The 26,181-nt window shown below is 36.9% G+C and overlaps 3 protein-coding genes across 4 annotated transcripts in view; all 3 read left to right on the forward strand.

The window, feature by feature from the left end:
• The window catches only part of tln2a (talin 2a), a 68,347-nt gene extending 63,675 nt beyond the window's left edge, over positions 1–4,672 (forward strand). For both annotated transcript variants that reach the window (XM_048184285.1, XM_048184286.1), the window contains 6 exons: positions 114–238; positions 1,327–1,452; positions 1,644–1,706; positions 1,780–1,962; positions 2,114–2,239; positions 2,525–4,672. In XM_048184285.1, the coding sequence (XP_048040242.1) occupies positions 114–238; positions 1,327–1,452; positions 1,644–1,706; positions 1,780–1,962; positions 2,114–2,239; positions 2,525–2,653 (752 nt within the window). In that variant the 3' untranslated portion in view covers positions 2,654–4,672. The remainder of the gene's footprint in view (positions 1–113; positions 239–1,326; positions 1,453–1,643; positions 1,707–1,779; positions 1,963–2,113; positions 2,240–2,524) is intronic.
• Positions 4,673–7,934: 3,262 nt separating this feature from the next.
• On the forward strand, positions 7,935–14,728 carry tpma (alpha-tropomyosin). The gene is made up of 10 exons (XM_048184292.1): positions 7,935–8,245; positions 8,503–8,628; positions 11,376–11,509; positions 12,555–12,672; positions 12,816–12,886; positions 12,988–13,063; positions 13,191–13,253; positions 13,328–13,397; positions 13,994–14,072; positions 14,412–14,728. Exons 1-10 carry the CDS (start codon positions 8,132–8,134, stop codon positions 14,413–14,415), a joined length of 855 nt encoding a protein of 284 aa, XP_048040249.1. The 5' UTR covers positions 7,935–8,131; the 3' UTR covers positions 14,416–14,728.
• Positions 14,729–15,942: 1,214 nt separating this feature from the next.
• On the forward strand, positions 15,943–21,951 carry fbxo22 (F-box protein 22). The gene is made up of 7 exons (XM_048184287.1): positions 15,943–16,123; positions 18,109–18,241; positions 18,329–18,413; positions 18,495–18,599; positions 18,703–18,855; positions 19,814–19,979; positions 20,283–21,951. Exons 1-7 carry the CDS (start codon positions 15,993–15,995, stop codon positions 20,674–20,676), a joined length of 1,167 nt encoding a protein of 388 aa, XP_048040244.1. The 5' UTR covers positions 15,943–15,992; the 3' UTR covers positions 20,677–21,951.
• The last annotated feature ends 4,230 nt before the right edge of the window (positions 21,952–26,181 follow it).

A 26,181-nucleotide genomic window follows, 5' to 3' on the forward strand; every position in this document is an offset into this window, starting at 1 on the left:
CATCCATTCCCCATGCAACTGACCCACACGTTCAATTATTGAAGCATGCCGCCTATGTGTTGATTCTAGGCCTGCCAAACAGTGGATCAGTGTGTGTATTCTTGTGTGTTTAGGCACTGAGTGGGTCGACCCTGAGGATCCTACTGTGATTGCTGAAACTGAGTTATTGGGAGCTGCGGCCTCAATTGAAGCAGCAGCCAAGAAACTTGAGCAGCTCAAACCAAGAGCCAAGCCAAGGGTAATGCACTCTTTAAAGACTACTCTACATTAGTGTGTTGTAAGGGCACTGTGCTGCTTATTTACATAAATATATATGTAATAAACAGAATACCGGCCAAAAGTTTGGAGTACTTCAGATTTTTTGAAAGAAGTCTCTACTCACCGAGGCTGGTTTTATGATTTCTGGAATGATTTCTGAAGGATCATGTGACACTGAAGACTGGAGTAATGACTGCTGAAAATTCAGCTTTGCCATCACAGGAATAAATTACATTTTAAAATATATTAAAACAGAAAACAGCTATTTTAAATTGTAGTAATATTATTATAGTAATATTTCACAATATTACTATTTATATTATATTTAATATAAATATACAATATTATATTTAATTATTCCAGTCTTCTGACTGATAGTATATTAATATAATATATATTGATATATAATGTAAATTTGTATTCTATAATAAATATAAAACATGTATATGTTTGCTTGTATTTGTAGTGTACTGGAATTCCAAATGCCACAACAAATTCCTTGTGTTTCTGTGCACACTTGCCCAATAATGTTAATATGATAACAAAATTTTCCAAATGTTTTGTATTTTGCCCCTTAACTGCAAATATAAACAATATAACAGGGAGATAATGTAAAAAAAAAAAAAAAAAAAAAAATGATGAGGACGTTGAAGATCTCGTTGAAGACAAAGTACACAAAACGCCTTGGGTTCAACAGAGTCGGAATGAACCCTGAACATCCTAAACTCAAACCTTTTTATATAGTTACAATGTACTACTCCTCATGTAAATTTTCTACACCTCATGTAAATGAAGTTGTTCCCGTTTTAACAGCTGTAGTCTGTATGTTAATGAAGTTCAGACACCCCATTGTCTGAGATGGCTCTCAGGTTCCCAAACCCATTCCCATTGTACAATTGATGACCATTTGCTTAGGATGTGATACACTCAAATGGAGCTAATTCCTTATTAACTCTTAAAGAAACTACACTGCTGAACATTTTCCATTCAATAAACACCTTTATTGTTATCGCTACACCCTTTAAATTAAATGTAACAACTGAACTTTTCATATTTTTTTCTTTGCAGCAAGCTGATGAGAGTTTAAACTTTGAAGAGCAGATACTTGAGGCAGCCAAATCTATTGCCGCAGCCACCAGCGCCCTTGTAAAATCAGCTTCAGCAGCTCAGAGAGAACTCGTAGCCCAAGGAAAGGTAAGAAAAATAGCATGAACCAAAAAATGCTTGATTAGTCCATGAAATACATTTGTAATAAGTACTGCAATATTCCATAAAATATTATGATTTCATAGTGTGACTTGAGGCAGCTTTTCCTTTAATTATTCTTTGACTCATAATAGTATTCATAGAATCATAATAGCCATCTCTTTTCTTTTGTGAGCCAGGTGGGAGCCATCCCTGCCAATGCTGTGGATGATGGACAGTGGTCCCAAGGGCTGATATCTGCTGTAAGTTCTTTAACAGTGACAATGTCATCATGTTGTATCCCTGTATGACTGCTTTGTTTCCTCGTTGTGACAGGCACGCATGGTTGCCGCAGCCACCAGTAACCTCTGTGAGGCAGCGAACGCGTCAGTCCAAGGCCATGCCAGTGAAGAAAAGCTCATCTCTTCTGCCAAACAAGTGGCTGCTTCCACTGCACAGCTGTTGGTGGCGTGCAAGGTTAAAGCCGACCAGGATTCAGAGGCTATGAGGAGGCTACAGGTATATATGGTTACATAAAGATGAAATTAATTCTGATATTTAAATAGTAACTGCACTGCAAATGGTTACATGTAAGCCTAGCCTTACGTTAATATCTTCATTGAACATGTATTTCATAGACCTATTTCTTGAACTTCTGTGTCATCTGCAGGCTGCAGGCAATGCTGTGAAACGTGCCTCTGACAATCTGGTTCGAGCAGCCCAGAAAGCTGCTTTCAACAAGGCTGATGATGACAATGTGGTGGTCAAGACCAGGTTTGTCGGAGGAATTGCTCAGGTAAGATTTACAAGCTGAATTCTATCTATGGCTAATTTAATAATAATTAGTTAATAATAAATATTTTATTTTATAAAAGAAAATGTTTATTATTATAAATATTTGTAAATAAAAATATTGTTATAAATATTTATGAATACAAATATTTATTTTATTTTATTAATATATTTAGGATTATTGTTGTTTTTATTTGTTATTTTTTTGGCATTTTAAGATGCTGTCCCATATTGTCTTTATTCAGTTATTGTTTCAATTGTGTTGGTTTCTTTTGTCTGTTCGTCCCAGATTATTGCTGCTCAGGAGGAGATGTTGAGGAAGGAGAGAGAGCTGGAAGAGGCCCGTAAGAAGCTGGCACAGATCAGACAACAGCAGTACAAGTTCCTGCCAAGTGAACTCCGAGAAGATGAGGACTAAACATAACTGTTGGCTTCTCGTGATCGAGTTGTCCACCATTTGATTTTTGCCTTCAGAACACAGATGGATTTCTCTTCAACCTATAGTCCAATCCATACTACACCTACTAAACTGATGAAGGGTCATTGAATTAGTTGACTAGATTGTGAATTTTTAAGTATTTAGACTCTTGAAGAACTATTCAAACAACCATCTCGTCTCCTTTACCTTGAATGTGTTCATGCCTCCACCTCATGAAGAAGCTTCGGATGTCTGACATGATTCTGAACTTGTCAATGTGTGCATGAAGATTTTCATGCCAAACAGTGGGATTTGAGTGTTGAGGATGAAGTAATGAGATGGGCCCTCTGTTTGAGCTCAGTCATTAAAAATAAAGCATTTTAGGGTTTTGAACAAGGTGCAGACTTTGATATTTACATCGTTGAAAGTTGAGCAGAAAGGAAGCTTGATTGTTAGAGAGCAGCCTTTTAAACTCCAGTTGAATGTTTAACATTTGTACATTTGTAATAGTGAGATACATTTTTTTATGCTTCAATTTCATTGCGAAGTTCACAAAGTAAACAAATAAAAGATATTTATGTAGCAAAATGTGCGTAAATGTGCAATGTAAAACAAAATCACTCAGAATGATAAGAGTCTAAAATGCAGCTTCTCAATTGATTTTTTTTTTTCTTTTTTTTTTTTTCTTTTTTTTTTTTCTTGCTGACCATAGACTTTTTGAGCATGCTATGACCGGATGTAGTGATTCATGGATTATATATGGAGAACATATTAACCTCAAAATTACTGTGGAAATTCCACCTCCAGCCCCTAAAAACCTTAAAAACAACAACAACCTTATACCACTTTTTTTTCTTTTTTAATGTAACAGAATTTCTCATATTTGCTGTCTGCAGGTATGAGGATGATTGAATGATGCATTTCACTTTATGTAGAGCCAGGCATACTGTAACTTTGACATTTATACTAACTATTAAGAGTGATTTTTCTCCTCATTCTGAAATTATTGGCCACGGCAGTATTTTATAGCGCTGGTTGTAGCTGCTTTTGAGTGATTTTCTTCTTTTTTTCCATCACATCTCTTATTATCTAAGTTTTCTAAATCATTTAATGCTGGTATGACTCTGATTTTTAGCCTTATTTTCTAGCGTGACACTTTTATGTTTGTATATTGGTCATATGCAGCCCTGGAAATCATATTCAGTTCTCAGTGTTTCATTGCTTTGCTACAACAGCCCTCCTTTCTCTGGCTTTATGTACATTTAGTTTCAGTGCCTTAGTTTATCAGTCAAATGAACATATCAGTTCTCTGACTGTAGGAGACAAGATCAGGTGTTAATATTCTGGCTTGTATTCACCGTAGTGTGTCTGTCAAAGCTGAGTTGCTGCTAATCTGTTACTACATTTGTGCTCTATGATGCTCAGAGATGGGCAGCATTTCCCAAAAGCATCGTAAGCTTAAATTGATCGTAAGCTCCACTGAAACCAATGGAGCTATGATCAACTTAGGCTTACGATGCTTTTGGGAAACTTTACCCTGGAAGAGTACAAGTTGGAGTTTGGTAATTACTGCAACAAGTCATTTGTCTGTCAAAGTGGCCTGTGCAACTCACTTTAAGCAGTTCCCCCTTTAGCTATAGTTCTGTCTGGAAAGTGTCCGTCTGCGTCATGTTGCTGTAAATGTATATGGCTTATATACGAATATGTGACTGTTAAGACAGCACATGTTTGTCCTGCATTTCTTGTGCATGCTCCATGACATCTAATGGCAGTTGCAGAATGAACAATGGTGCCATCTCATGCATTGTGTAGATGACTATAGAAGAGTCTAAAATATTGAGAAAGTCCTGAATGTAATTTCACATTTTGAGAAAACAATTGACTTGTTTATTTTTGAGTGTCTTTGGATAATTGCTTGTAAGAGCATTGCAGTAAATGCATAGACCTGAAGTTATACATGTAAAGCATCTGTCTATAATGAAGAACAATTTAACTTAAAATAAAGGGTTTCAAAGTATATTTCTGATGTTCATGAAATGATGTTCATCTTCATATGGAATGCTTTTCTTGTTCTTTGCCTGAGAGTGAATTGGCAGTGAAACTACAACATAAGTTTCTGGTTGTCCACTGAACAGTGTTAGAGAGTTAAATATCACAATTCTTATTTTATAAAGTTTCCTCTTAGTTGGTGTATTTGAGAATGAACAAACCTTTTATTTTATTCTTTCATTGATTAAAGTTGTGTCTTACAAAAACATGCCATTTTACGCTGACATATTTCTACAGTAGCCCTAAATGGGCAAACTGCTCTACGGAGCGCGTTTGATTGACTGACTACTCTCTTCTGTCTCAGAGGACAACATCTTTGTCCTGTTTTGGCCACCGTAGCTTCTCTATATTGCAATTCGCAACCTCACCGCTAGATGCCACAAATTTACACACTGCACCTTTAATGTGTACAATAATAGTAATGTATTAATACTTAATTTTGTTAGTTTGATAATAATAGTAATAATATTGATAGTAGTTAAACATCTTAACATGTAAATAGACAATATAGGGAAACATTGGTAGCTGTGTATCATAAAAAAATAGTAAGGTGTTCGAAAATAAGTTCATCACAAAAAGGAAGTCAAATACACAAGTTTAGTATTAGTGTGACAATTCTTCCCTTGAGAAAAGGAGAAATATTTTGCTAGCTTGAGTTTGGAGTAATGTTCTACACAGTCATCTGTAAGCATATGTATAGTCTCAATTTAGAAAGTTATAAATCTCTTGCAAGATGCCTAATAGAAGCAAGTTTACCTTCTATGTACCTTCTCACCCTCTTCCCCATATAGTAATGTTTTGTGAGATTTATATATTTAAAAAGGTACTTGCATTGCATCTCAGTGATTTGTTAAATTGACTGATGCAAACATAGTCTCATTCTTTTAAAGCATGTACTCAGTATCTTGTTTCTAGAGGTTTTGTTGAAATTCTTTATGATTTTGAACTGAGATCGTGTAATCTGGTCTCATAGATCAACTCTGTATGGCAGTACTGCACTGAGTTCAGGCTGGCTGCCCCTTTAAGCCATTGGTCTTTGGCATGGGGTAGGGCTGAGGTGGTATGTCTTAGTCAGCATGAGGGTATGGGGCTATATCGGGTGGGATCACATACTCCGGGAGGTGCTAATTTTAGTCCCCCGGGGGGAGATGATCATAGCAGATATGCATGTTTAAAGATTTACAGTTAGTACAATTAGAGTTTAAATTGGTTTGGCAAGTACAACTGTCAAATTTCCTCAAACGGTAAATGTTTTCAGACATTTCAAGCATTACACTGTCTGTAAGATTTTAGTGGGAGAGAGGGAAAGACGGTGAGAAGTGAACCCATGTTTTATGTGTCATCATAATGGAATTCATGGCTATTTAGCTCCATTACATCATATGAGCACCTCTCTATCAATACTTTTACCTTAGAACTCAGTAAACAAAATATAACCATATCTAAACATTTAACATGTCAATTTTTCATCAGAACAAATTTTATTTTGCAGCTTTCTGTAAATCAATTTCAGATTACACTCCTAAAAATTAAGGTTATTTATTAGCATCAGTGGGTCCATGGAAAGTTTCCATTGCACAAACGGTTCTTTATAGTGCAGAAAGGTTCTTTAAATTATTATTAAAATGTTCTTTACATTAAAAATGGTTCTTTTAAGAACTGTTCACCGAAAGGTTCTTCGAAGAACTCGGAATGGTTCTTTTATGGCATCGCTGTGTAAGCTCATTTATTGTTCTGCAAATTACATAATTCAAATGATAAAAAATAGTATCAAAGTTAGCAGCGTCCAGAAAATCTTGAAGTTGAATCAAAGGCATTTAACAGGTTGAAGTGCCAGGCGCAAATGCGCCGTTGAAAGGTTTTCCCCCATGAGGAAGCTTTGCACGTCTGCTTAAATGTCTTTGGCTATAACTTGCATTCTGATCTTTCTGGAAGACTAAAAGCAGTGAGGAAAAGTATGAAGAAAGAAAATTCTTTAACACAGAATATATATTTGGTCATACAGAAACAATTCTAAGTCTATGTTTTTCTATCAGCATCTCTGCACAAAAAGTTTGCTTAAACACAATGTAAAGACCATGAAGGCAAAGAAAGTGTCCATGCTACATATTTCATGCATGCTGAAATAATAACAGCACTAAACATGCACATAAATGCGGTTCTGTACAAATTAAGTGCATGTAATTAATTAATACTGTTCCTTACATTTGAAATAGGCGGCTACACAATGATATAAACACTGTTGTGTGATCCACGATTAAGATTAGTTGTGCATGTTGCAAAGCTTGTCTTACAACAGCTAAGAAGAGACTGTGGCAGGTGCTTCCTTCAGGAGGGGAAGGGTAAAAATAACCTTCTGGAAAAAAGTTCATGGAGTGTGAATGTGAGAGTATAAGAAATTAATGTTAGGGGCAAACACCACAGCTTTGTAGAAACACTCTTATGATCTTCTTGTCCAACAACACCTTCAGATTAGAACTGTTTTGACGGTAAAAACTGTAGAACAAATATAATGTAGCCCATTTTCTCTCCTAACTTGCACGTGTAAGATATCTGGACCCAAGTAACATCAGTCATAAGTGACAATTTATTAAATGGTGTAGCAAAGTCCAAATAGCGTTACATGGGCTTGTATCTTCGCGGCATGGCCGACAGCTGTAGCTGTGCCACACGACACGTCGTTGTGATTCCAAGAGATTTGGGGGTTTTACCGCGGCCGATTAAAGCCCGCACGGTGCTTGGCAAAGAGTGCTAGCGTGCTGAGAGATTGCTGTTCAACAGCCACCGTATCTAAAGCTCTTAAGATTATGAACAATGCCTGAGGGAGTCGTTGACATGCTCCTCTGTCAAGAGACTGACCCAGAGATAGTAACGCCTTTCCTTAAAGATAATCACTTTCACTACCCCCTCGTGCGCTGTATAAAATCAATCGATTTTTAACAATAGAGGCTTTTACTTTTCTTTGTAAAGAGTTCATGAGGGGAAATGATACATTTCATATGTTGGGGTTCGCATATTCAGCGTTTAGTATGAATAGGACAGCGGGTAAACTGCTTTCCGGACAGTTTTGCTCATCTTTCCTCATTTTCTCTTCAGGTTCAGGGTGTTAGAAATAGGAACACGGCCCCCTTGTAAGACGTCTTGGCCCTCAGATCCCATATATAGGCATTTCAATGGTCAAATGTCTGAGAGCAGCGAATCGTCGTCCAGATCCTTAAAAAAAGACGCGAGGTAGGAGGAACCGCCAAGGGCCGTTCCTAAAAAAGTATTGGGTGTCTTGCGGAACTTCTCAGGCTCCTGTGAAGGCACATATTTGACAGGCTACAGCGATACGAGCTCGCACTCCAGCTCAGCGTTCGGTTCAGCACAGACGCTCATCGCCTCTCTCAGTCCAGTGTTTGGTGCGACCACCCATACACTAACGCAGCCATGGATGCCATTAAGAAGAAGATGCAGATGCTCAAGCTCGACAAGGAGAATGCCTTGGACAGAGCAGAGCAGGCTGAGGCCGATAAGAAGGGAGCAGAGGACAGAAGCAAACAGGTTGGACTTGGGCATCTGGGTGTCTTATTTACACCTTTGTAGATCAGACTTTATGAAGTCTGCTTCTGTAGGCTATTTGCTGTAGCATATGGTATAATTCTGTTTTTCTATATCTAGGCCTATATTTTATTTCTATTTCTCATTCAATTTTAAACCTCTTTTTTTTCACTCATACTTTAGACCATCTTTTTAAAGCTCTGCATGGTTAATTGATGTTCTTGAGTCTCTCCATATTGACACACGTGCTCTTCATGCAGCTTGAGGATGACCTGGTAGCCCTGCAGAAGAAACTGAAGGCAACTGAGGATGAGTTGGACAAATACTCTGAGGCCCTTAAGGATGCACAGGAGAAACTGGAGCTGGCTGAGAAGAAAGCTACCGATGTAAGCATGGGCACTTTCGTTGTCCAGTCTGATGTCACGCGCAACCTGTGCCCACCCCTGCTAAACAGTCTGTCAACTTATTATATAGGCTACACGTGATTTCATATTTACCTTCACGTAGGCTACTTTATCGGAAACTACAGGTCTTTAAAACTGACCCAAGGCCACTCTTAAGTGTAGCTGCAGTGCACCACCTGGTAAACTAATCCCAAGCCACAGTTGGGAATACAGTCTGCCATATGTACAGTTGCAGGAGAGTGTATGCAAACGGCGAGTTAAAATTAGCACTACGCTTTATAAGGCAAGCGTCTGGGGGTTCGTTAAGCCCACCTACAAGCGTCTTAATAGGGTCCGTGTAGAATTTCACCTCACCCTCGCGCGATACTTAAGACCATCAGCGATCATCAATCTAGCTAGTATCGTAAACGATACAAATGAGTATAGGCTATAGCAAAATGTATATTTGTTAGTAGTTATAGGACTAAAAATTAATAGCAACCCATTCGTTAGCCTACAATAAAACACTATATTATCATATAATATGAATATAGTATTATGGACCAATTTTGATTTTAATGAACAGGTCTATAGACTTAATCATAGACTTGCAGGGGGTCAATTCCTGAAACGATTTCTGTCAGTAATTTTGTGGGCGCAATTAAATGAGGAACATCTAAGCTTAAAACACTCTTTTTCCCAAAGGCCTATGGCCACGTACACACTGTGGGCTAAGTTTCAGGAATGTCAACCGCATTTAAATGCGGGAGTGAATCCCCTAAATTATTATTACATGTGTGTACGGAACACTACTCACTCTCGAAAATGCGATGATTGACAGCTTGGAAACCATAGCGACGTTCTGGCGTCTCTCGTGTTTGGTATCCGTTATCGTGACCAAAGTAATATTAAAGTGACAAAACACTCGTTATTTTCAGCAATTTAACTAAACACACTAACACATTCGACGGAGGCGTTGTGTTTTGTTTATGCTTGTATAGCCAGTTTCACACAGCGCGCGGCACTCATTCTGTGTTGCCATAGTCACTCATTATAAGCTTTTTAGGCTTGTCTCATAAAGCAAACGGGTTTATGGAGTTATTAAAGTGAGCAGACATGAATCGAGATTTTCAGCATAAAGTATTTTGATAGGCTTGTGCTATTCCTGTGATTCGCCGCGCATACACGAGATACACACGTTACACCGGTGCACGTACACGTCATTAACAACTAGTTCAGTTCGGTTCCGTACACACTGCATAGAATTTCTGTAAACGCGGTTGTCAATACCTGTATTTTTCGGGAGTTAATACGGTTGTAGAATGCGGTTGTCACTCCCGTATTTTACTGAACTGTGTACAGAACGCAATTAAGCACTAAAAGGTGAACTGACAACCGAATTTAGCTGCAGTGTGTACGTTGCCAATTAATGATAAATAATGGCAGTGACCAGCTGTTGCTATAGTTACCACTTCAAACAAAAGCCATTTATGTCCGCTAGCATCTATTTAGTGTACACTAGCTAAATGTACTTTTTCGAAAGTTTCAAAACACTTTAGAAACTTATATAACTTACGTTAATAGGCTAATATACCCTTGTAGGAGCCCATCTTTGTTTGTAGTTCCTGTGTAAGAGGCGTAGGGATGTCATTAGAAAAGAAGCCCAGAATACCCAGCTTCACCAAATGTATTTCGTCTCCTTGGTGATTGTGCTCCACCTGTATTGCAGCAACACATCACAAGATGGCGCTGTACGCTCAGAAATTCGCACACACAGTTGAGTTCAAATGGGAGCAAAATCTGTAGAGGCTACAAAGAATAGATGGAGAGATTGACGCATTTTAAATACATTTATTAATTTACAGTTTTGCAAATCCAATTAATTACACTGAATTTTGATTTAAATTTTTAATAGTGTCCTTTATTTATGGCAGTATTCATTCTTGTCATAATACACGAAACGCAATGACATTTCTCATGTAATTTATAAACAGATCGTGTGGCCAAAGCGGTCGTTTTAAAATACGATAATACAGCGTAGATGGACTGACTTCCGGTTTTTGGTAAAGCGTTACCCGTCTCTGGCTGGGAATCAGGGTGAACGACTCGCTTCACCGGATGGCAGTTACGCCCCGTGATAACCATTCAAACAATCCGTGATGTCTGGCACGGCGTATCTTGAGGCTGTGAAAAAGAAAATCAGATCACTGCAAGAACAAGCAGACGATGCTGAAAGCAGAATACTGAGACTACAGGAGGAGCTCGAGTCCGAGCGCGCGGCCAGGCAATCTGTGAGCTTACGATAATAATTTAAGTGCATTAGCAGGCCAACTGTAGCGCGTTTTCGCATCAGATCACACCAAGAGTCGGAATGTGTCATGAAAATTATGTTTAAACAACGTTTTCAGTGCTTTTCGACGTTAGAAAGTTCGCGATAATTGATTGTGAACTGGCGCTTTATAAATGGAGAGGGCGGTGATGCTTTTGACAGGTCCCGTCCTCATGTATACGGCTTTTCAAAGCTAATGTTTACCAAAAATTCTTTAAATGCTGTGTGGTATTAGTCAACACATCATAACTCACACAAAAACCCTTTATTGGTTTGAAGAAAACGAGAGCGTTGTAAGTTCTAGAGATATTTCTGCAAACTCTGCACGTCTGCATCAAGTGAAATGTGCATTTCTGTGCTTTAGACTCCAGTCGTATTAGATTAGTGCGTCGTGAGCTCATTGCTAGATGTCTGTGCGCAGGCTGAGGGCGACGTCGCTTCCCTGAACAGACGTATCCAGCTGGTTGAGGAAGAGTTGGATCGCGCTCAGGAGCGTCTGGCCACTGCTCTGCAGAAGCTGGAGGAGGCTGAGAAGGCTGCTGATGAGAGCGAGAGGTGTGTATGGAAACTCACTAGGGCGCAAAATAGCGCCTGAGACTCTTAAAAAGAATGTTGTCAATAAATGGCAAAAGAAATATCAGCAGGTCAAACTATTTTCCCCCTTAAAAATGTTCCCAAAAATAATTAATTTTATTAAAAAAAAAATGTTTTAAATAAAAATCAGTTAATTTAACATTTATTGTAAATTAAAAATAGTTGCATATTATAGTTTTTATTATAGTGAACTGAATATCAAATCAGTAGATTTTGTCAAATGTGACCCTGGACCACAAAACCAGTCATAAGTGTCAATTTTTTAAATTGAGATTTATTTATTATCTAATAAGTAAGCTTTCAATTGATGTATGGTTTGTTAGGATATGACAATATTTGGCCGAGATACAACTATTTGAAAATCTGGAATCTGAGGGTGCAAAAAAATCAAAATATTGAGAAAAACGCCTTTAAAGTTGTCCAAATGAAGTCCTTAGCAATGCATATTACTTACAAAAATACATTTTTATATATATTTACGATAGGAAATTTACAAAATATCTTCATGGAAAATGATCTTTACTTAATAACCTAATGATTTTTGGCATAAAAGAAAAATCGATAATTTTGACCCATACAATGTATTGTTGGCAATTGCTACAAATATACCCGTGCCACTTATGACTGGTTTTGTGGTCCAGGGTCACAAATTATTATGAAGTATGATTTTAATTGTTAGATTTAAGGCCTTTTTAAGGGGAGGACAATGTTTCAAAACTAGCTACGTTTGATGCAGTTAAACTAATGCTGTAGTTTCTTTACATTTAGTTATTTAGCAGACTCTTTTATCCAAAGCCGCTTACAAATGAGGAGAACAACAGAAGCAATCAAACCAATAATAGGGCAACAATATACAAGTGCTGTGACTAGTCCTGGTTAGTCAGCACAGTACAGTGTACATAGCAAGTTTTTGTATGTTTTGTAACTACGTTTATCAAACATATTTAATAGGTCTCCTGATTTTTGAGAGCGATATTAAAACCCAAATTTTCTCACTCTCTTTCAGAGGCATGAAGGTCATTGAGAACAGGGCCCTGAAGGATGAGGAGAAGATGGAGCTGCAGGAGATCCAGTTGAAGGAGGCCAAGCACATTGCTGAGGAGGCTGACCGCAAGTATGAGGAGGTTGGTTTTCTCTCTTTTCTCTCTCTCTTATGATTTATTATATATAAATTATGAATAAATAATTTCCAATAAATAATGTCTTCCCCTTGGGCAACATAAATGCATGAACACTCACAACTTTTCTGTTTTGTGATGGTACTCAGGTGGCCCGTAAGCTGGTGATTGTTGAGGGTGAGCTGGAGCGTACTGAGGAGCGTGCTGAGCTTAATGAGGGGTAAAAACAAACAAATTTAATACTTTTTAAAAACATGCTTGCTTACATTAACCTCTGTCTGACAATTTTTGATTCATATTTTCTGTCACTCCCTCCCACAGTAAGTGCTCTGAGCTGGAGGAGGAGTTGAAAACTGTGACCAACACCATGAAGTCTCTGGAGGCTCAGGCTGAGAAGGTAAGTGTGTAAATGTTTGTAGAGGTATTTATGTGTATGTATGAATGATCATCTGTGTATAATGGTTTTGTGTGTTGGTGTTTATAGGCAGCCCTTTAATCCTCTCTCCTGTCTTTTCCATCTACAGTACTCCGCTAAGGAGGACAAATATGAGGAGGAGATCAAGGTCTTGACTGACAAGCTGAAGGAGGTGAGTTCACTCACTTTTTTGTGTTTGCGTGTGAACATTGACATAAGAGGGCCTGACATCTCTCTGTGTTCCAGGCTGAGACTCGTGCTGAGTTTGCTGAGAGATCAGTCGCCAAGCTTGAGAAGACCATTGATGATCTGGAGGGTATGTCCACTTGTACCTCACTCTTTTTCATACTGCTATTAGACACAGGTTAAAACTAGCTATTTAGATGTCAATGTAAGACTTACCTTACCTTTTTCATTCATACACTCTTAAAAATAAAGGTTGTCTATTTGCATCTGAAGACCGTTAACATTCATGGAAACTTTCCATTGCACAAAAGGTTCTTTAGATTATTAAAATGTTCTTTACATGAAGAAAAAAATGTTCTTTTAAGAACTGAACTCTGAAAGGTTCTTTGAGGAATGGTTCTTTTTATTTCTAAGAGTGTATGATGCAATTACCAATTCACATAGTGATTCAAAAGATATGAATCTTTTCGGCACAGCTATTTTTAGGTATTTAAAAGATCATATTTTTTCTCATTATTGAAGAAGGTAATTTCACTTCATTTCATTTCTGTTTAATTTTTGGGTTTTTTCTTAGCCTTTCTTTTTTCTGTCTCTCTATGGCTACTTGTCACTGTTCAATCCACCCTTGCACTGCTTCCTCTCCCTTATTTTCTTGTTTCTGCATTCTTTTCCATTCCTCTCCATTCAACACCCTCCACCGTTCTGGCATTTAATTGGCTACTTTAGATGAATTGTATGCTCAGAAACTCAAGTACAAAGCCATCAGCGAGGAGCTGGACCACGCTCTCAACGACATGACCTCCATGTAACTATCACCACCTGTTACTTCAGTCTGCACTCATGCTTTTGTTTTAATAGCATTTCCAGATTCTCTATCTGCTAATACAAATTATTTTTCAGGTTTACTGATGGATTTTACACTGAATCCACTATACATTTTAGATCCTGCATCACATTAGTGTTTCCATTGATTTACTCAGTATAAAGTGATGTAGAAAAATTGAGATTACACACAAGCACACAACATCTATCATTTGTAATGCATGATGAGACTTTTTTTTTTTAATTCTTGCATGCCCTTTGTTGATCAAAATCACCATCTATCATTTGTTTCAACTCTTTTTTTCTTTTTCCCCCTGCACAGTTAAATTTTTTACATCTCATCTCTGGCTCTGGGCACCATCTGAGCGGCATCTCCTTCATTTCCTCCATGTTTCTCTCTTTTTCTCTGTTGCCGCTTTTCTCCACCGCACTATTCTCAGTGGGGATGGAGCATTCAGCACTATAGTTCCATCACTTGTACAGAAATTATTTGCTTTCTGTAAAATAAAACTTCCTCCCATCTCTGTAAGCTCCCCACTCCTTTCTCTCTTTAGTATGTCTTAACTCTTTTGATTTCATATGTCTTTAATTTATTGTCGAGAAGCTTGAATAAAATCCAGAAAAAGCTCCTTCTCATCACCTCATGTTGCTTCTCTCTTTGGCAGCTCATGTACACCTGTAATGATCATATTCAAACCATCATGATTTTGCATCACAGGTTTTATGGCATTGTAAATATAGAATTAAAAGAAAGACTTCAGCATAATCTTTAATAAACCATTTTGGGTAAATGCTCTTGGAACTAACATCTCTCCTTTAATTTTCTCTCTAATTCTCTTCTCTTCTCTTCTCTTCTCTTCTCTTCTCTTCTCTTCTCTTCTCTTCTCTTCTCTTCTCTTCTCTTTTCTTTTCTTCTCTTCTCCTCTCACCAGACCCCCTATATCAACAGCTCCAGAAAAACCGGGTCCTTTCACATGAGCTTAGTTTAGCACTAAATGAGTTCTAACCTGACTATATAAGAAAAAACAGGATGTACACAAAATATTACATTCTGTCTATTGTTTGTGTTGACACAGAGTAACCAATAATCTGTTATGACAGATAATCCATAATTTCATTATTCTATTGTTCATACTGGAGATCTTGATCTTTTTATGACAGGGCTAAAAAAAAAAAAATATTATAAAATTTATAGTTTTACTGTGTGCAGGTTGCATCCACAAAACCTAAAGCTTAAATCGTAAATTTAAAAAAAAATCAACCTGTTTCCATTAAATGATGAACAGCCTTGACCTTTCAATGTATTTTATGTGGAGGGAAAAGTTTACATAGAAAGGTGTAAGTGCCTTCTGCATTATATAACTCACTTTGGATCATTACCAAAGGTGTTTTGTGTTGTAATAGTAGATTACTTATAGGCTAGAAGTACTTATAAAGTCAGAAAATATTAGAGCAAGTAATTGAATAAGACACTTGTAAAACTATTAACCCATGATTATCGCATGTAACATGCATAAAAGCAATGCACAACCCTCAGGTACACAAATATAACTGTTTACATTTTTTTTTTTTTTTTTTGCAACTGCCAAAATTATGATTATACCTGAATAAAATAATTGAATCTCAAAATGCCTAATGCCTTGTTTCTTTATTGACCAAATATATGACACTGACGGTATACTGTAAAAATAAAATAAAGTCTGACTTTACTATACTGTATATAGTTTCTTGAATAAATAATCTTTACTGAAAACTTGTATTTAAAACAGTTCAAAAATACAAGCACAGTAAACATGTTCTAGTCAGTCAGCTGTGTTTCATGAGGTCTGTGTCAGACTTTTAAACAACTTCCGGTTCCGCTTCTGCGTGTAGGGTCAAATGTGAGAAGAGAATCCGTGTGAAAATGGAGGGGGATGCAGCTCCCTTAAACATCTTGGGGGAAAGTAAAGCAGGATATGTCCTGAGTAATGTTGCCGAGGTCGTGGAGAGGATTTTGACATTTGTGCCGACTAAAAGTCTCTTCCGGATAGCAAGGTAAACATTCTACCTCAGTGTACGTTAGATGTTTTAGCCTGTTAGCGTTGAGCTAATTATTAGAAGAGCCTCATTCAGTCCATCACAGCTTAAGTGGTATTATATAAACTCAGTTTATAATTTAACCGGACATTTGTATACGCGTTTACGTTGTTGAGTGATTAGTTTGGTCAGATCTCACTGGTTCCGATGTTACTTCCCGAATTAGATCAACTTAGCATACATCAGTTGATGTAAGGTCCGGGTTTTTTTAAAGTGTGTTGTTGTATTAATAACGGTATTCTTCTGGGTGTCAGTTGTCATAAACTCATAAAGGTTTAACTATTCCTTTCAGATTGTTGATTTATTTGGATTTTCCCTTAACAGCTTTTCAACTCGTTTGTTAAAAGTTTATCTTAAATGTTTAAAATGCAAACCCTCAGAGCTCCAGACTAAAAAAATTATTCTTTACAATTAAATAATTCAATAATATTTGTCCTTGTTAAGTTTCAGAATCTCTCGGTACAGTTTGTTCAAAAGCGCTTCAGTTCATTCATTGCGTAGATTTTTATTGTACCTTTTAACAACAGTTGCTGTCATTGCGAAGCTAATATATACAGTAGACTACGATATAAAGTAGAGTTTCTTTTTTGTGTGTGTGGTTCAGTTTTTAGAGTTATTGTCCTTTTCAGGAAATTTGTCTTGGACAAGCTGCATTAGTACACAACATACAACAAAGGACAACAACATTAAAAAAGACTTCATAACAATTACTACATCTTACTGTTTAAAATATTAAAGGATTACACTTTCAAATAAAAATTTCCTGATCATTTACTCACCCCCACGTCATCCAAGATGTTCATGTCTTTCTTTCTTCAGTCAAAAAGAAATTAAGGTTTTTGATGAAAACATTCCAGGATTATTCTCCATATAGTGGACTTCAATGGGCACCAAACGGTTGAATGTCAAAATTACATTTTCAAAGGGATCTGCATGATCCCAGATGAGGAAGAAGGGTCTTATCTAGAGAAACGATCGATCATTTTCTAAAAAACTTCAAATGTGTATATGCTTCATAAACACAAATGTTCCGCTTTATATATTCTTCAAAAAGCTTTCACTGTATGTCCTATGCCTTCCCTATTCAACTTACGGAACGAACGAAGCGGCAGTTTCGTTTTTTCCTGTAAGTAAAATAGGGAAAGCGAAGGACATACGGCGTAAGCTTTTTGAAGAATACAGAAAGCGGAAGCACATACCCTTATAAACGATCATTTGTGTTTATAAAAATATACAGTTCTATTTTTTTCGAAAATGACTGATCGTTTCTCTAGATAAAAGCCTTATTCCTCGTCTGGTATCGTTTAAAGCCCTTTGAAGCTGCACTGAAACTGTAATTTTGACCTTCAATCGTTTGGAATCCATTGAAGTCCACTATAAGGAGAATAATCCTGGGACGTTTTCATCAAAAACCTTAATTTCTTTTCAACTGCAGAAAGAAAGACATGAACATCTTGGATGACATGGGGGCGAGTAAATTATCAGGAAAAGTTTATTTGAAAGTGGACTAATCCTTTAACGGTTGCTTTTACTATAACACTTTATAATGTTACTCTACTGGTTCTCACTTGATTTTGTAAGACTTTCTGCCTGTTTGTTAAATATCAAATGTGTTGATTATAAAGCTGTCACTATCAGTTATTTGCATGATTAGTCAAGTAATTGTATATTTTTATATGAATAAAAATTGACCTAAATGAACAATAGCTTTTAAAGTACATATTTGGATCAATAAAGTATCAAAAGCAAATAATCTTATGGTTTTATTGAACAATACTGTTAAAATAATGTTATGGTATGTGTGTGCATATATGCAATTTATTAAAACAAAATTCTGTATCTTTACTTACACATTTCCATATGAACAACCATGTGAAGTCTGTCAAAGCTAAAGTAATCAATATCAGTTTGTATGTTAATATTAGTGTTTCTTTTTTCCGTAGTGTGTGCAGGCTATGGAGGAATTGTGCACGCAGAGTCCTGAGGACGAGGCAGAGATTTACCTGGCTCTCCGCCTCTGGCTCATCCATATACGAGGAGCATGTTTTGCTTAGATCTATGACACAAGACTTGGAGGTCTGATGGTCTTTGCTGCTCTAGAAATGACAATCGCACTCTTTTCAATTTGTTGAAATGTTTGTCTTTTGTCTGACCCCCTTGCAGAATATCTGTCTGCTGCCCCAGACAGCTCTCGTAATGGTAAATCATGAGAACTTCAGTGAGTCTGTTAGTAACAGACTCAGGAAGGGTAAGTTGACACATTATTTGTATTAAAAAAAAAAACATCAGTCATGATGAGGAGACTTACTTCAATCCTCCCTTGTTGCAGCCAGGAAATGTGAGGAGGAAGTGGAGTCAGATCCTGTTAAGAAGCTGAAACGCTTACTACCTAGCAGTTGTGACATACTAGGCATAGTCGCACCAGGAATTGTAGGTAAGTGTACTTGTCCTCTTTCCCTGTTTTTTTACCTTTACTGTGTCCGATGGCAATGTCAGTGCAACAGTGTAACTGTCATTTCTCATGCTGTGGACTATAGTGACCCCCAGTGGTTCACCCAACAGCCCCCCACAGGAGCATGAGGAGGGTGAAGCTGGCTTCAGTCTGCTTTTCTCTGCCATGGATGGGATCACCATCCGGCCTTTCCATTTCTGCAAAAAGACCCTCAGTGAAACGGCAATGGAGGAAGCAGGTGAAGTGTTCAGATCATTTGTAGGACATTCTTTTCTCTAAGATGGTAAAAAAAAGTATGGGGTCGGTAAAATTTTTACGTGATCAAAAATAGTTAAAACAATAATATTGCAATTTAAAATAACTTTTTTTTTAAATTTTAATATATTTTAAAATGTAATTTATTCCTGTGATGATAAAGCAGAATTTTCAGCAGTCATTACTCCAGTCTTCAGTGTCACACGATCCTTTAAAAATTGTGCTCAGGAAACATTTCTTATAATGTTCAATGCTAAAAACAGTTGTTGCTTAATTTTGTGGAAACTGTGATACTTTTTTAGGATTTTTTGATGAATAGAAAGTTCAAAACGGCATTTATTTGAATTGAGCCGCGTTTCCACGAACTAGGGACTTTGGAGTGGTACTCGGTGTGGTTCGACCACAGGAACCATGGTCTAAATGAAGTTCCGTGTAAAAATTTCCCCCTCAGAAAATAATGCTCGCTAGGTAGTACTTTTCCACTTACTTTTGTTGCGGTGTGTGCAGTAAGAGTTGTTTGCTTTATCAACAATGGAGTTTAAAAATACCACCGATGGACCACCAACGAGGTTCAGGCTTTATTAAGCTTATATGCAGAGGAAATCCAACTGGAACTGGAAAGTTTCACGCAGTCATCGGACTTAATCTTCACGGTATTTTAGATCACGATGGAAACGCAGACAGCAACAGGACTGGGGGAAAAAAGTTCCTGGGACAAATTGTTCCAGGTAATTTCGGTGGAAAAGTGGATGTAGAATCTTTTGTAACATTATATTTTTATCACTTTTTGTTAGTTTAATGCATCCTTGCTGAATAAAAGTATTGATTAATATAAAAAAAAAGAGAGAGAGAGAGAGAGAGAGAGAACCCTTAGTGTATATATAGCCGCCATTGAATTAGATGTATGGTAAGTCATTAAAATACTCTCTATTTGATTTCAGGGTTGATTAATAACCCTGATCTAAAGGTGGTGCTGTTGTTCGACTACGACACCTATAAATCTGGAGGTGGACGTTTTCTTAACAAGCTTCTGGAACCGCTTTCCCAAAGTAATGTACTTATTGTTGGAGGACAAGTTGAGGAAGTCTTTTCCATAAACACAAGCTGGTAAGTAAAGAAAGTTCATGGTAAACTTGATTTTCGATTGGTCAAGTTAGTTCATATTTTTTTCTCATGTTGTATGTAGAGTTTTTATAGTCAAGGCATTATACTTCCTCTTCCCTCTATTTTTGTTCCACCCCCCACCCCCCCTCGATTGCCCCTATGTGAAGATGAGATCTACTCAGCACTGTGCCTTTCTAACATCTTTTGCATGATAGTTTGCAATTTAACATTGCTTTAGTGCTTAAGCTATTTTTCACATCTTATTTCAAATATAATCTTCATTATACATACAATTTTTCTTTGCAGCTGTTCTTCGGGCTCTTTTGGGGCAGTAGGGTTGACTTTCAGCGGCTCCAAGATCCAGGGTGCCTCGGTTCTAATAGAACAGGACATAAACAGCCCGAAAGCAGCAGAAGCCACTATCCAGCGGCTGAAGGCTGCTAATATCCCAGAGAAAAACACCATGGGCTTCATGTTTGCTTGTGTGGGCCGCGGCCACAACATCTACAATGACCAGCGTAACGTGGAGGCTGACGCCTTTCGAAAGATCTTCTCCAACATTCCGCTCTTGGGATTCTTTGGAAACGGGGAGATCGGCTGCGACCGTATTGTCAAAGAGAACTACACATTGAGCGAGACAGATGCTGATGGACTACAACACTCTTTTACTACAGTCATGAGTCTGGTGCATTTTGGCTAACACAAACTCTTGTACCACAAGCAACTAGAAAACCACTAGTTAACATGGAGTTTCAGGACAGACACCGGATGCTTGTTTAAGTTAACGGAGCAGGTCCGATGTTGATCAGGTGTAATTCTTCTAGGTTCTTTCCCTTGACTTTTTTTCTTTAAATCAGAATGTCAGAGGGACATTTTTAGCAGTTTTTTGACACCATATTTACAAGATTGCAATGTAACTAAAAGTGGCGGGTACAATTTTTACACCTTGTTGGGTAAGGTTGTTACTTACAGAACGGTTGTCAAGAACAATTAAGATTTAGTTCGAATGGCATGGTGCTAAACCGTGACTTTAGACTTCAGTTTATATGTTAACTCTCTTTGTGTAGAGCAGGGCTGAAATCTGTCAGCTGATCAGATTTCTTGTGGGTCTGTAGGTCTCACACAAGCCTTATATACAAACAGTTTGTAAACACATTCAGGCACTTTTGAAAAAAATTAAAAACCAATTGTAATGGAATGGCTAATGAAGGCAGCCGTTTATCATCAACCTTGGTACGGATTATGGAAATTCCACTATCTTCACTTCTGATGTTACGGGAAATATGTCCAGACTGAGTGTTATAAAACTACAGGAAAAGTATTAACATTTTAAGATAGTACAGAATTAGTTTCTGTGGCAGGGTGAGAAAAGCTTAACCTTATCAGCACTTGTCTATATACAGTTACAACAAACTCACAAGCAGTTCGAAATACCCAGATTAGAGTAATAAAGGACAGAAGTGGGAAAAAGTGGAATTTCTGTATAATGTATTTGGGTATTTACTGTGCCTGTCCCAATGAAAATCCTATTATAAATTAATTTCTCTGTTCATCAGCTAAGTTCTTGTTAAAGGTTAATCATTTATTCTATGCGCTAGCTAAATAACACCACGTTGATCATAGATGAGTGAGATTTCAAAGGGTTGTTTGCCTTTGGAGATATATTTTTTTTGCAATATTTAGAAGGTTGATTCAAACATTGCTGTTGCCAAATCTATTCCCCACCCCCCAGTTTTGTTCTGATCAGATGCATAATACATGGCTTTTGTCTTGCCTTTGCTTCAAGGAAAATACGTTTTACTACTGTCATGTTTTTTTTTTTTTTCATGCCAGTGTGTTTATTTTTTCTTTACTGTCAAAATATCTCAAGTCTACATGTGCTGCTGAAAACCATGAGTCGTCCAGTTGTCGACCCATGTCTGCATTTAATTGATCTGATATATGTATATAATAAAATCAATGATTTCATCTGTCAGTTAGTGTGGTGCAGGTCTCTATGGAAGATTACAGCAAAATGTGTTCAGTTTCCATTTATTTCAGCAGAAAAATAAAAAAATCCACTATTGCGTTTCCATATCTTTCCATGTGAGGGGGAAAAAAATAAAATGAAGAGAAATTAATTAGGGCAGCCGGAATAGAGAAAGATGCAAATTTAGTCAATCCCTCAACAGCTGTATCAGAAAAAAAAAAAAAAACATCACTCCAGTATTTTCACTTTTTGTAATTTAATACCAGGATAATATAACTCTCAGTATAGTTTTACAAATGAACTATTTTAAAATGTAAAAATATAAAAATAACTGCGATGTAATTGCAGTCTGTTAATGCGTTCTGTCTTATTTTTCCAGTAGATGGCGCTCTCGTGCAACAACACTTCAAAACAATCAGTAGCCGCTTTTCCGGTTGTTTGGTTCCAGTCACAAACAATGATGTCTTAAAATCTAAATACCAATACATCTATTTTTTCTTTAAAGACCAAATAAGTCGATCATTTACTGTTAAATTAATCATGAATGGGATAATGAACACGCTTGAATAGTCACAATTTGAGAAGCTCCAGCTTTGTTGTGTGTGTAGGTGAGTATTATACAGCCTACGTCAGTGAATCTCAGCCTTTTTTGAGTAATGGACCCCCGTCATATTTGGAACCATCCTCAAGGACCCTGGAATAAAATTGGCTCATTGGTATCATTAATGTCTTTGTGACGACCAAATGCAATCAAGTGTAATTTACGTTAGTTGACTTGTCCAATATTCAGTCATATCATCAGTTATACATATATTATCTTCTTTTATGGGAACATGTCAAAATATACAAAAATTCATATTCAGATATTTTATAAGGACCCCCTGGCATTATGTCAAGGACCACTAGGGGTCCATGGACCCCTGGTTGAGAAACACCGGCCTACATCAATGCAGTGCGCATCACAACAGACAGGCAATGTCAATGGTAGCTCAAGCTGTTTCCTGTTTCTGCGGTTAGGCAGCTTGGTAGCCTGGAGCAGGTCTCAGTCGAGGCAGTGGTCAGATAGTGGATTGCCCCAGGACTAATGCAAACTGAAGCCATTTAGGGTTTCAGTACAAATCCCTCAGTTCCACACCAATTCCCATGGCTACACTGCCACAGCAGGTGAACGCATCTTACAGGTAAAGAGTGGGTTATTTTGAAGTCCCTTCACCACAAAAAGAGTGAAAACATCTGTTTACCTCCTAACAATCTCTTTGGTCACATTCCATGCACACTGCCACTCAAAAAAGGCCTCTGTGGAATTGTGGTAAATCTGAGTTTCAGGAACAAACACAGCATTTTGGAGGAACATGGCTTCTCGATGTGCACTAAAAGTGTGGATCTGTTGGGGTGCAGGTGTTTTCAAACCTGTACATTGTCGCCTCAGGGCTTTTGGAGTAAAGGCATTCAGCCTCACTTTAAGACTCTTTCCCTGTTGAGAGCAGACTGAAAAACAAGACAGACAGACCTGAGCTTTGGGACCATTGTCATAAAGAGCAATGTTTTGTAGGTCACACACAGGGGGTGGGCCACTTTGCTCAGAGTTATATATCCCAAGTGTGCGAAATGTAGTCAGGCATTTTATAGCCAAGAGGAAAAACAAAAATTTGCGGTAGAATGTCTTGAAAGCAGAGTTTATAGACAAATTAATATTTATCTAATATCTGTTATCTCCTCATCTGAGCTGTATGGATAAATATTACAAAACCTTTGAAAATAATCTCATGTTATCCAGTATGGAACTTAACATAAATTTGGTCTGGTTTGTAGTGACACAATTAATGCAAAAAGTTGTTTTTATGGTTAGAAGGTGTATATAGACATTTGAAATTTCAAAAGTGCACGTATTTATATCAAACACATACATCCGCTCGATTAGTTCATCTGAATTAGTCATGCTAAATTTCCTCTACTGTATGTTTATTATACTGTCAGTCACACACTAGACAATGCTTATTGCATAAAAACATGAAAGATGCAACTAAATAATAGCTTTACAAACAATCACTGAAAAAAAAAAAAAAAAACGTAAGTACAATTAACTAGGTTGTATAAGTCATTTCAACTTAAATTATAGACCCCTTAAAAGTTTGTAAACATTGCAACGTTTCCTGGTGGGCGGGGCTTAGCTGGAGGCAAAAAGAGACGCTGGACTCAATGTTGACAAGCGTAAGCTAGCATGTTTTAGGAGGGATTTATTAAACATAGATGCAGAAGAAGGTTCAGAACTGTCCGAATATGTACAGTCACTGACTCTGCGGAACCGTGACAGCTATTTTTGTCAATTAACTTAAGTTTTGGATATTTCCTAGACAACATATGAATTAATTCCCATATTAAGTAATTACTTCCGGGTGGTTCGGGGAATTTTGTCAAGGCTTATTGTCTAATGTAACCTATCGCTGGGCTAATTATGATTAGCAATGTGGATAATTTTAAAAGACCATTCAAAGGATCTATCGCTGTATGTTTGTTTAACATTTAAGCTAGCTAGTGCGCTGAAAATTGGCGACTTTTCACCTATAAAACAGAAACTTGCTGATTTGTACTAGATAAAACTAACACACCATTACATAGCCTATGCATCGATTATTTTACCTGATATGAAGTGTGCACTGCAAACACGAGTATTATTTATGATCGTTTCCTACCAGTCTGTACGCCGTATTGCATTCAACCACAATTATCTTTTTGATTTCTGTGAAGGAATGTCTGCCGGGAACCCAATTTTGAACCCAAAGTCCTGTTCCTTCTATTCTGGCAGCCAAAAACACAACAAGACGACATTTTAAAGTCAAAACCTCAAACTTTTAGCGCGCCTGCTATGAGTTCTTATTTATGTTTTGCCTCCAGCTAGAGCGGTGACGTCACAGTGACGTAGGCCATTAAGGGGTCTTTTAACCGACTTAAAAATTAAATCTTGTATAAGTTAAAAGTTGAAAACTGCTTAACTTATTTTGATGAGTTGATGTTAAAAAACATGTTATGACTTATTGATCATATTTTTACAGTGATGTAATTATTTTTTTTTTAGTTTGTAATATTTCTAAATAAAGTAGTAATGTTCATGACATGTTTGTTCTGTATCACATCCACCCATACTGATCTGAAAAGGCTCTGTTACATTATCATTCGAGGAGCTGTCACAACATAAGCATGTCTGGATTTTCTTTAATGAGCATCACGCTAATTAGCTATTATTAATTCATCACAATTTTGTGGTGAATTAAATGTATTCAAATATTTACGCAAGATTGTTAATTTAATGCAAGTCAGACATAACGACAAGCTAAACGCATGACATGCCAATGTGACAAACTGTTGCTAATTGTGCAAAGAGCTGGAAAATGAAGACACATTTGTTCCCTAGCCAAAGTCAGTCATAATTATACATTATATATTATCTACATGATAAAATAAATTAACTTTATAAATTAACGGTTACTGCATTCTCATTAAATGAAAGAAAAAACAATTAAGATGTTATTTATAATTTCATTTTGAATAATAAAATTTTCACTATATATATATATTTGGATTTATAAATTATTTTACCTGCGATTAAATATTTCAATTATATCAATTTTCAAATATTATTTAAATAATAATTTTATATATACAGTCAAACCAAAAATTATTCAGATACAAGATATAATTTTTGATATTTTTTACTAGTGGGTGCAGGACACTATAGTTAATTTATGTAAGTGAGGATAGCAAAATAATTCGACCCAAAAATTCTTCATACAGTGGACTACCAGTACAACTGATAAAAATTTGCGACCAAAAATTATTCAGACACTTTGACCTGACCGTGTTTTGCTCAAGTGTTTTCTGACATAATTAAGATTATTTTTTCTGACACAGTTTAACTCTGAGATCTTGTCATATTTTATTACCATTTTTTAAACTATAGTGAATAAACTGTAATAATGAATGAAATGTTCAAGGTGTCTGAATAAATTTTGGTTTGACTGCATATATATATCACAAAAAAAGAGTATAAAAAGAGCCATCTAAAACCACATGCATGGACACACTCACACCCTGAATTTACTTCTCAAATGAATGCAATGCCTCAATAATTCAGCAGAGCTACATTACCACTGGGTGGAATAATGGACAGTTGAGAATTCACAGGGGAGACAATCTACATGTTTCTTCTGACTACCTCTGCTCTGTCTCTGGGTCATT

The sequence above is a fragment of the Megalobrama amblycephala genome, linkage group LG3 (assembly GCF_018812025.1).
Source record: "Megalobrama amblycephala isolate DHTTF-2021 linkage group LG3, ASM1881202v1, whole genome shotgun sequence".
In the NCBI taxonomy this organism is placed as follows: Eukaryota; Metazoa; Chordata; class Actinopteri; order Cypriniformes; family Xenocyprididae; genus Megalobrama; species Megalobrama amblycephala.